The sequence below is a fragment of the Condylura cristata genome, unplaced genomic scaffold (assembly GCF_000260355.1).
Source record: "Condylura cristata isolate star-nosed mole 26May11 unplaced genomic scaffold, ConCri1.0 scaffold00024, whole genome shotgun sequence".
Taxonomy (NCBI): domain Eukaryota; kingdom Metazoa; phylum Chordata; class Mammalia; order Eulipotyphla; family Talpidae; genus Condylura; species Condylura cristata.
This window is the reverse complement of record NW_004567125.1, coordinates 18,623,949-18,636,538: the sequence shown is the minus strand read 5'-3', so window position 1 is coordinate 18,636,538 and position 12,590 is coordinate 18,623,949. Positions and strand designations below refer to the sequence as shown.

The following is a 12,590-nucleotide window of genomic DNA, read 5'->3' as shown; positions in this document are numbered from 1 at the left end:
AAAGATCATGCTTAGTGAGATAAGCCAGAAAGAGAAAGAAAAAAACCGATGGTTTCACTCATAGCAGGAGTATAATGGACCAGGTGAGAAAATAGTAAGAATAATGAACAGCCATATACCAGAGACATTTTGTGGGGGTGGAGTGGGGAACGGGATCAAAAGCGAGGGGGGAGGGTTTGGGGGGAGGGAAGTGCATGGGACTATGCTGATGGCACACGGGTGATTTGGTGATGGGAAGCCCACAGGGATTACAATTGAGATAAAAACAAAAAAGTGTACAAAATGATGTAAAAATAAACTGTTATATTATTTTTTAAAAAAACGATCAATAAAACACCTATCTAACAATAATTATTAGAATTGAAGATACACAGATGATCACTAAGTAATAAAAGTTTCCTATTATAAAAGTATTTTAAATAATATAAGAAAACGGCTAATTTAAATTGATGGTTAAAGCATACAATGTACTAGTAATAATCACCATTAAAAAATTTTTAACATTTTAATGCAAAAATTCATATAAAGTTAAAACAAAGAATACACATAAAATCACATTAAACAAAAGGAATAAATCAAACATTAAAAAGATTGTGGCTAATAAGACTACAACGTTTCATTCTACTTTTATCATTTTATTAAATTTTCCATAATGCCAGTATTCTTAAATATTAAAAAAAATTACATAAAATATCTGAAAGTATGAAAAGAGTGAAACATATTTACCAAATGTATATAATTTTGAAGCTTTATAAGAACATTTATAGTTCTAGAACCTTTATTAATCAATATTTATTTCAATCACAAAGTCAATTTTTTTATTGCCAAATAATCTCACCTAAAGTTTCCTTTCCCATCATCTTCTTTAACCTCCAAAGAGACACTGAAGGTATATACATCACTGTCAGGGGTAGGAATAATTGAATCTTTAACATCAGACACTTGTTTGGAAGAACGTTTGAATGCTGTACAGAAACTATATAAAATTCTGCTTACCTAAAAATAAAAATAGAAATAATGTCAAAGCTTTTAACTACATCCTGATAACTTTCTCTCCCAACTCCTGAATCTATAACTTTCTAAGATGACAATTTTCTTTACCAAATAAAGAAGATACAGTCTAAACTTTTATATGTGTGTACACATACATATCCTACTTATTGCATTATGTACTTTATTTTTACAGTTTGTCTTTTTGAATTCTTGCATTTAAACATGGTTAAAAAACAGACACTGAACCAATTTAAATTCACAAAACAAGTTAACAAATTATAGATATTTCTAGGCCTCATATACATGGAATGAATAAATTCTAAGATAATTATTGTTATGTTGCTAGCATGGAACAACTCCTATTAACCACACACAACATTTTAGCCCACCTCCTTAATTTCTCTGTTCACTTGCTCAGGTTCAGAGAGCTAGATACTGAGGCACAGAACATAGCAAATATTGGTTTTAGCAATAAATCTGGTATATGACTTAAAGAGCTTCCTGTGCTCTTACTCAGTGTTGTAGTAAAAATGCATTGTGAGATTTCCAGAATGAATGTTCTATTAGTATTCAGTAACACCTGTGACTACTTAAAAAAGGTATGTATATATAGACATGCATACATATGTATACACAGGTGTGTGTGTCTATCAATGGCTCATATTTTTCCCCTAAAGTGGTAAAATATTCTAAATCCCACACTCTTCCAGAAATTATTCTCTTCCTAGGTTCCACCAAATGAAGCATCATACCATCTCAAATTTGTAAGCTTTAAAAATACAACTCCACCCAGGGTTGAAAAGTGAAGAAAGTATGAAACAAGTGTATGAGAAATGTCATATTTTCAAAACCTCACTTTGGAAGTACAAGATAATTCTCTGAATGTTAACAAATCCTTCACTTTAGATTACATAAATTTTAATTATTCATTGAATTATGTTAGTCTAGGACTATAATGTTTTGCAGTTTGCTTGAAACAAGAACACTTTCATCAACAGATACTTAAAGTATGCGTATTTTATCATTATTTTACTTGTTATATTCACATATTCTCATATACACAATCTATTACATTCAAAAGAAAGTAGTACTCAAACTTCCAATAGAGCCGTTGATCAATAATTGCCTTAAAATACTTTTATAAAACCAAATTAAGTTCCTTAAATTAACTGACTGAATACTATCTGCTAGCTGACAGTTCAACTCAGCAGTAGCATTATTTATACCACTATTTGTATTTCAAATATTTTAATGATATCCCATATTATTTTCATGAGTACAAACAAAAGCAACAATGTATTGATATTATACATTACACAAATAACCATTCATTCAACAAATACTTTGGAACACCTTCTGTGCACTAAGTATAATTCCTCATGCTAGGGATACAGCAGTTAACATGAAATTTACAAATCAGTAAGAGTAAGTGGAGTATGCTTGGGGTAGTAAAGAAAGAATAGGTATGACAAAAGTATAAATGTTTAGTCTTAACTGAATAGTTAAGTGACTTAGTTTAATAATTTCTTATTAAGGAAAATAGAATCAAAGAACATGATAAAAATAAGTTGAAGATTTTGTCTTGGAGATAAAGAATGAGAAGACTTTATGCTACTTTTAGTTTATTTAGTATTCTTCACTTCCTAATCCCAAGTAAAATGTGAGGTTTACTTTTTACATATACAACATCAGCACATTTTTAAGAAAGCATTATATGTGAAAATAAGGGACTGCTATACATAATTTTTGATAAACTAGTAGAATCCAATACCAACCATGTTTATTCTTTTTTCTCCTCTACCACCCTATTTCTATTTTATTTTCTTTGTGCCAGAGCTTTCTGCCACATCAGGTTATATCAAAAAAGGTCAAACATCTTGGAAAATTCTAAAATAGATAGTAAGGGTCAGGAATTTTCTAAAGAAAAGTCACCACTAGGGCTGCGCCAGAGTGGAAGGCAATAAAGAAGGAAAAATCACTTTTCTTTTTGAAGGAAGGTCTTAAGAGTACATAAGTTTCATTAGTGGCAATCAAACTGTATTTTATCCTGCCTATATCTTGCAAGTTTTTATTTCCAACACAAGTATTAAATTTTAATTTGTAAATTTCTGGAGACTGAATAGTTGAAATGATAATCCATGGATTGTTATGGAACAGAAGCTTCACAATGACTATTAAATCCCATTGTTATTTCAACAAATTGGGTAACCAACTACATCATGAAAAAAATTAAAATCATATACAATGGTGAAAGCTATACTGAATACACACACACACACACACACACACACACAAACTACAATAGACATTTTCTTTGCAGAAGGCAAAGGTTTATTGACAATACCATTATTCCCAGGAAGGCAGTAACAAGAAGAAAACTAGTTAAACACAAGATTTATGTATCTTGGTATGTTGCTGTCACTACTGTCATCACTGCTGTTTTGGGAGTGGTAGGGGGCAAGGTATATGCAGATAAATGAAGAAGCAACACACCAAAATATCTGATGAATTTTGAGTATCTTTCGTTTTCATCCTTATTTTAATATATTCCAAATTCTCAAATAAGTTTTACATGCTAACAACTCAAAAACTATAGTTAAAAATAAGGCACTTGGCCCTCCCTGGTGGCGCAGCGGGTTAAAGCACAGTACTGAGAATCTAAACCTCCTTCCGCATGAGTTCGATTCCCGCCTGTCCTGGAGGAGACCACATGGCGTGCCAGACCTCTCCTGACCCGCCCACTGCTCCCCTCAGCAGTGTACTTCGTCGATCTGCCTATTCTGTTCCCCACTCTGTCTCCGGTGAAGCCTTTCGCCACCCCTGAGCCTCTAGCCTGTACCCAGTTCTGTATGCATAAATAAATAAATCTTAAAAAAAAAAAAAAATAAGGCACTTACTCAAAATGAAAAGCATAGCAAATTTTTCCAAGATAATCTTTTCACTAATATTGGTGAAAAATCATCTATTCTTTTAAAACATCATACATCAAGAAAATGTTCCCCCAAGCAATAGTGTAAAATATCATTTTGTGAAAGATATATTAAAATTTTAAAAATATTTATTCAAATATACTACTCATACACAGAAAAAAAGGGAAAGATTAAAAAAATGTAAGCTGTGACATTAAAAGCATAAAGTTGGGGAGCTCATGTTCATCACAGTGTTATTCACAACAGCCAAGAGTTGGAAACAATCTAAGTAAACAATGAAAGATGTGTGAATAAAAATGTAGTACACATACACACTAAAATATTATTCAGTTATGAAAAAAAAAGAAAAAAGATAAGGAGCCTTTCTGATGGCCTAGGGGTCAAGTCTCAGCACTATTACCATTATGGCCTTAGTTTCATGGCCAGGAAACTGATCAGCAGACTTCTCCTGTCTCGCCCACTGTTCCTCTCCGCAGTGTACTTCTATCAATCTGCCTGTTCTGCTACCCAGCCCCCACTATCTCTGGCCAATACTCATGTTCTACACAGAAATAAATTAAAAAAGATTTACAATGGCATGAATGTACCTAGAGGATATTATACCAAGTAAAATAAGTCAGAAGAAGAAAGACAAATACCATATGGTTTTATTCATATGTGAAAGATAAATTAGATGAATAAACAAAACAAAAACTGATTCTTAAACTAAAAGAATGAAATGGTCATTATAAAAGGGAAGAAATAAGCAGAATGGGTAAACTGATTAAAGGAGTCAACTGCATGGTGACAGATGGAAACTAGAGTTTTGGTGGCAAGAGTAGTGTAGTATAAACAGATATTGATATATATTGCTGTATACCTGAAACTTATATAATGTTATAATGTTCAATGTTATTTTCAATGTTATAATAATGTTCAACATTATTTTACATTAAAAAAAAAAACAGCGGCCCTCCCTGGTGGTTCAGCACGTTAAAGCACAGCACTGAGAAGCTAAAGCCACTTCCGCATGAGTTCGATTCCCGCCTGCCCCGGAGGAGACCATATGGTATGGCAGACCTCTCCTGACCTGCCCGCTGCTCCCCTCAGCAGTGTACTTCGTCGATCTGCCTGTTCTGCTCCCCACTCTGTCTCTGGTGAAGCCTCTCGCCGCCCCTGCACCTCTGGCCTGTACCCCAGTTCTGTATGCATAAATAAATAAATCTTTAAAAAAAAAATAGCAAAGGACCTAATTTGATATTCTTCCAAAGACATATAGATGGCCAACAGCTACACAGATATAAACTGACCATCACTCATTGCATTAAGAAATATGTTACTCCATGTTTACTATAACTTCATTTATAATAGTCAGGACATGGAAACCACCTAAGAGTCCACTGATGAATGAGCTAAGAAAACATGATACATATATACAATAGATTATTACAGCTAAAAAAGGAAATCTTGACCATATGGATGGGTATTATACTAAGTGAACTAAAACAGGAAAAGATTAAGTATTATGTGATTGCACTTAAATGTGGAATCTTAAACAAATAGATATAGAGAACACAGTAGAGTGTTAGTTGTCAGAGGTGAAAAGGTACAAACTTCCATGGATAAAATAATTAAGTCCTGGGAATGTAATGTACAATGGTGATTATAGTCAATAATATGCATGTGTGTGTGTGTGTGTGTATGTCAGAGCTGCTAAGTAAATCTCAGTAGCTTTCATCATAAGAAAAAACAAACTATAATTATGTGTAGTGACAGATGTTAGTGATCTATCCTTTGTAATATATATTTAATGATTATGTTGTATACCTGACATATATTATCTCAATTAAAAAGGAGCTAAAGGGCCCTCCCTGGTGGCGCAGCGGGTTAAAGCACTGCACTAAGAAACTGAAGCCACTTCCGCATGAGTTCGATCCCCGCCTGCCCCGGAGGCGACCACATGGCGAGGCAGGCCTCTCCTGACCCGCCCACTGCTCCCCTCAGCAGTGTACTTCGTCGATCTGCCTGTTCTGCTCCCCACTCTGTCTCTGGTGAATCCTCTCACCCTCCACATCTCTGGCCTGTACCCCAGTTCTGTACGAATAAATAAATAAATCTTTAAAAAAAAAAAAGGAGCTAAAATAAGAGCATACCTTACGAGCAACTTTTTAAATATTATAAAAATATAATTTATTGAAGAAAAACACTAACAATATAAACTTTGAATTATTTTTCAAAATAGGGTATTTTACTACAACATAAATATGCACTTAGAAATATTTTCCCATGTAACTAATAAGGTTTTCTTTTATGTGATATCATATCAACAACCCAAAGAAAAGACAATGCACTAAGAATAAAGGTCTTCCCCATGTTACATGTGATGTTTACAATAAAATATTTTTGAATGTTTTTAATATTTGATGTTAACAATGCTTCTAAAATATAGCAGAGAATTGCTACTAATGTTAAGTATGTTAGAACCTACAAACACACAAACATCAAAATCTATTTTTTTTTAAAAAGTTATACTAATATAATAGTAGAAGTAAAGTCTTAGAAGAGAGTCAACTGACCCTTTTAAAATATGCTTTAAAACAGCTTTGTATAAAATATCCATAAAAATGCAACAAAAATAGATGTATCCTTGGCTTTTTAAAATTGATACTCTACTTTCTGATATTTTACTTTGTCTTTAATTCTTTAGAAGAAGCCTAGCACATCGTTCTGCCTGTACAGAAATCAATGGCATCAAGACACTTATGACTTAATTTCCCAACTCTTTTTGCCATAGCTAACTGAGACTGATTACAGTAGAGTACCGAAGAATAACCATGGTATGTCATCAAATACATCCTAACTTTTCTTAGAAATCCCTAATCCTTGTATCACAGGTGTCCAATAAAGCCATTCCCCTTCGTGGGCTTCCATTCTACCAAGAACATTCTACCACAAAGTTGGTGCCTGCTTCCTATTAGATTTTATAGTGAAATAAGAGCAGCACAGTGATAGCAGTGGCAGCTATGGCTGCAACTCCTGCTTGAGAAGTCATCTTCTTGTCTTTAACTGACAAATTTCTTCAGATCTCATCCAGGAACCCTGTAAACAAAAACATAAATATCAACAACACTGCTGTACAACGCATATTTGAGTAAAAATAATATCACCTACACCTAACAATCTGTGCCACCTGTTTGTACCCATCAAAAGGAACCCAAATACTGAGTACTAAAGTTACCCACTCACCACAGAGCAAGAAAACTATGGGAACCAGATAGCCAGACAATTAGTATATGTAACTAAAAGGATAATAAAAGGTAGTGATTTTTTGAGGGAAGAGACTATGATGCTAGACATTTAATGGAAAAGGCATAAGAAAACACAAAGGTAGCTGGATGCAAACTATGTGACCAATAAATCCATTCATAAAGCATAACTGCAAGATGTAAAACCATTTACAATGTATATTATTTCAGCAACAGGAAATTGTTACTAAAAATTAGGTCTTCAATGGCAGTGGCTTCCACTTTAAACACAGCTCTATACCCTCTATCCTGTTAAGTCTTAGGATAAACAAAGGGTAGCCATACAATTTGTCAGCCAGACCAGCAACTTAGAGAATAAAATGGAATCAAATTAATTACACAGTATAAGCTAGGACTGCTTTAGGCAAAGAGAAGCACATGATCATTAGTCTAAATAAATACTATCTACGCCACAGAGATATGTATCAAGTAAATGCTTAGCATAGTACCTGGTATAAGTTAAATACTTATACTGCTATTCTTTATTTAGAAATTGTTTCTTGCAATGAAGTTTAATCATTATGTAGTTCTAACAATGAACCATCAACACTTCACAATTTAGCACCTCTGAAAACTGTGTTAATTAAAGATTAACACACTCAACTAAACAAACTTAACTTCTCACAACATGCAATGTACCAAATATCCTCTCTAGAAGTACAAATGAAACTATTTAATACCATATCCAAAATTACCAATCCAATTTTCCCCATGGTTTGGTATACTGATTACCTACTGTTAAAGCTCTTAAAAATGACAAGTATTTCCCCCACCCATTGACACCAGAAAAGAATTTCATACCATCATAGTTATGGAAAATGCTTGCAGCCAGATCTCTTTCAATTTCCTTCTGCAATAATGTTTCCACTTCTCCAAGCAGCAGGTTCTCTAGTTCTTCAAAGTTCATTTCCTTGGTGTTAAATGTCAATTATCCAGAAGCCACACAGGTAGGTTAACTGATGGTGCCAACATGAAATGCTAGGACTCTAATATCTGCTTCTCCACCTCTGTAGTGGAGTTGTAAGGATCAAAAATAGATGCCTTCATTCACAAACACACGCATGTTCTCTCACCTTCTTTGTATGTGCAGGTTACACCTGTACTCATCCACTCTATCACACTTTTTGAAAGAGTACATACACATACACACACACACACATAAGTACTCATGCATGGCAAATGTTAGCAAAAATAAATTCAGAACTAAAAAAAAAAATGAATTTTTTTAAGCATAGGTTCTCACTGAGAACCCATGCTAGTTACAATATAAATTACATGTAACTATGCGTGTCCATTTGCAAATAAAATTAATCATGACTACTACCAAACACACAGAAGTCTGTATTTCTGTATGAATTCCCACATTGTAGTCAAAAATAAACTCTCAAAACTAGTGTTACTATAACAGTTTGTTTATGTCTCATGGTAAACAGAAAATGCTGCTTTTTGTATCATCTGCTGATAATTTGCATTTCCAAACCACAAAAAACCTCAAATAACCAAAGCTCTCCTGAATAAAAAGAAGGAAAATGGAAGTATCACATTCCCAGACTTCAAAGTATAGTACAAAGCCGTAATAATTAAAACTGCATAGTACTGGAACAAAAACAGACACACAGACCAAAAGAACTAATAGAAAACCCAGAAATAAACCTACATGTTTATGGACAACAATCTTAGACAAAGTAGCAAAGAATATGGAACAAGGACAGTTTGTTCAATAAATGGTACTGTGAGCACTAGACTGCTATATGCAAAATAACCATCATGCACCATGCACAAAAACCAACTCAAAACTGATAAAAGAACTGAAACATAAAATATATAGAATACAGGCAAACACTACATGACGTATACAGCAGTTACATCTTTAAAGACACATTCCCCAAAGCAAAGATAGTGAGAAAAAGATAAACAGCTGGGACTGTTTAATGTCAAATTAAAAAGCTCTGTAAAGGCCCTCCCTGGTGGCACAGCGGGTTAAAGCACAGCACTAAGAAGCTAAAGCCACTTCCGCATGAGTTTGATTCCCGCCTGCCCCGGAGGTGACCACATGGCGTGGCAGACCTCTCCTGATGCTCCCGCTGCTCCTCTTAGCAGTGTTCTTCATCTATCTGCCTGTTCTACTCTCTACTCTGTCTTTGGTGAAGCCTCTCACTGCCCTTGCGCCTCTGGTCTGTACCCCAGTTCTGTATGCACAAATAAATAAATCTTTAAAAAAAAAAAAAAAAAGCTCTGTACAAAAAAGAGATATTAATCAAAACAAAGAGACACCCTACTGACTGGGGGAAAATTTTGCACAAAATAGTACTGATAAGGGACTAATCACAAAGAGCTACAAAGAGCTGGTGCAAGTCAACAAAAACAATCTATTCAAAATATGGGCACAAGAGTGAATAAGATACTTCTTTAAAGAGGAAATGTAGGGCCCTCCCTGGTGGTGCAGTGGGTAAACCCAGCACAAAGAAGCTAAAGCTACTTCAGCACGAGTTTGATCCCCGTCCCCGGAGGTAATCCACATGGTATGGCAGAACTCTCCTGACCCATCCGCTGCTCCTCTCAGCACTGTACTTCTTCACTCACCCTGTTCTGCTCCCAACTCTGTCTCTGCTCCCCACTCTCCCACTCTGTCCACAGGGGCGGTGAATCCTTTCACTGCCCCTGCACCTCTGGCTTGTACACCAGTTCTGTATGCACACATAAATAAATCTTTAAAAAAAAAAAAAGAGGAAATGTAAACAGCCAACAGGTATATGAAAAATGTTCATCATCACTTATAATCAGGGAAATGCAAAATAAAACCACAATAAGATCCCACCTTATACCAGTGAGAACGGGTCATATTTAAAAAACAGGAAACAACAAATGTTGTTGAGATCGCAAAGAAAAGGGACTCTTCTACACTGCTGGTAGGAATGCAAACTTGTCCAACCATAATGGAAAGTTGTGTGGAGGTTCCTCAAACTATTAAAAATAGAGCTTCCCCATGACCCAACAATTCTATTCCTCGGAATCTACCCAAAGCCACAAAAACATTAATTTGAAAAGAACCTGCACCCCTGTATTTACAGCAGCACTATTTGCAATAGGAAATACCTGGAAACAATGCAAATGCCCAAAAACAGATGACTAGATCAAGATGTGGTACATACACACAATCAAAAAATGATAAACCCATGTCATTCGCAGCAACCTAGATGGAGCTGAAGGGATTATGTTCAGTGAAATAAGCCAGAAAGGAAAAGAAAAATATCAGATGGTTTCACTTTGAGGAGGAATATAAGGGAACCAAATAAGGGACTAGAAAAAAAAAATGAAAAGACAAAATTACCAGGTAATTACAAGTCAGAGATACTCTGCAGGTGAGGGGGAGGGAGAGGAGTCAAAACAGGGAGGGAAGAACACAAGGGACTATGGTGATGGTGCATGGGTGAACTGGTAGTGGAAACTATACAGGGACTATGTCTGAGAGGAGAAAGCATACATTGTACAAAAACAAAGAAGATACAAAGTATATCTAAAATTTTAAAAATTGTATTTCCAAAAGCAAATTAAAATAAATCCTTTTATGCCTTTGAAATGTTTGCAAGCACTGAAGTTCTAATATTATTAGACCTTTACTTATTTGTTTATAATTTTAAAAAATCAACAGACAGAGAAAAGAAAACAATTGTTAAAACGTGTTTAATAATCCTTTTGATTCTGAACTACATTTCCAATCTAAGAATAAAGAACCACCAATAACTGCTAAGAAAAACATATTGGTATCTCCAAGGACTATAGGTTGATTTCCCTGCTGTATATGAACATGTGTAAAATTTTTTGTCACTGAAATAAAGCATTATTAAAAATACAGGATTATACGGGAATGAACACCAAAAAAAGAATATGAACTGGATTATTTAATGTACAAAGTATATTATAATCATTTTAAACTGCTAACCAGTGACCCACATCCATGTGGCAGAAACCACTGTTATAACCCCTGCCTGTCTCTATCCATCCATCCACCTAGGTTAGGAGCAATTCCCCAGGTGCATGGCTAAAACAGAAAGTCCCAAAAATACGTTTTAGGTTCCCTGATCTATTTTTCCTCAGGAAGATATTGCCAATATTAGAGTTGTGGTCTTACCTGGAGAACACCAATAGAATAATAATAATGGCTCAACCTGACATATTTTCCTACTTTTCACCCTGAACTGTATTTTTGCTGAGAATTGTATTTTCTAACTAGGCCAGTTCTAGTGAACAAAAGTAAACTTCTGAGAGAATGCATATAATAATCACCAGTGAAAACTATAGAGATCTATGAGACCACTTTAGTGTAATATCTAAGTGAAAGCAATATGCAACTCTTAGGCAAAACAGAAAACCAATATTGTTATGCAAGTGCTTTTTAAAATTAAATAAGAATGAGAGGTGCACACTCGGTACCATGATGGGGTGAGAGGGCAGCATATTCTACCTGCTAGGCTAAAAGCATCCTAACTGCAATGCAAGGAGTTTTCAAATTTAACTTTCCATATTCAGTTCTATGTCATTACAAATATTAAAAGTCCCTTTAGAGGCCCTCCCTGGTGGTGCAGCGGGTTAAAGCACAGCACTAAGAAGCTAAAGCCACTTCCGCATGAGTTCGATTCCCGCCTGCCCCGGAGGTGACCACATGGTGTGGCAGACCTCTCCTGACCCACCCGCTGCTCCCCTTAGCAGCGTACTTCGTCGATCTGCCTGTTCTGCTCCCCACTCTGTCTCTGGTGAAGCCTCTCGCCACCCCTGAGCCTCTGGCCTGTACCTCAGTTCTGTATGTACAAATAAATAAATCTTTAAAAAAAAAAAAAAAAGTCCCTTTAGAAATAGTCTCTAAATTTATGAAATGGTATATGGCAATACATACTAATTTACATGACAGTGACATTAGGGTTCCAAAATATAACTCTAATTCATCTCTACAGCAAACTGTTATAATATATTATACTTACTGCCTCTTTAATTTCACAAGAGAAAACATGTATCTGAAATTCTTCTGCACCATGAGAACTCTCTGTAAATGCAAAACAATTGCTCTCTGTTGTTCCATCATGTCCTCGTGCACAGAATAACACCTTATAGATTGGAAAAGATGCTATCTCCTTATTTCTGGATTGATCTATGATTCTGCAAAACAGTGATAAGAATATTAACCATGAGGAAACAAAGCAAACGGTTTTTATACCAACATATGATAAACAATTACCTGAAAATTACACAAAAAAACTGTTACAAATAATGCAAGAAAAATTCTTTCCATTCTTACTACATGTGTGTATGTACATATGAAGTATGCACATATATATATATGCAAAAACACAACTTCCTCACCTTCTTTTGAAAATTACCCATTTTT

The 12,590-nt window shown here is 35.0% G+C and overlaps 1 protein-coding gene across 3 annotated transcripts in view; it reads right to left on the bottom strand.

Moving 5' to 3' along the window:
• RABGAP1L (RAB GTPase activating protein 1-like) overlaps positions 1–12,590 on the bottom strand; it is a 521,731-nt gene that overhangs the window by 439,320 nt on the left and 69,821 nt on the right. For 2 of the 3 annotated variants that reach the window (XM_004688498.2, XM_004688499.2), the window contains exons 5-6: positions 12,187–12,361; positions 839–996 (exon numbers count right to left, since the gene is read on the bottom strand). In XM_004688498.2, the coding sequence (XP_004688555.1) occupies positions 839–996; positions 12,187–12,361 (333 nt within the window). The remainder of the gene's footprint in view (positions 1–838; positions 997–12,186; positions 12,362–12,590) is intronic. The other variant, XM_012729024.1, reaches the window with a different exon arrangement.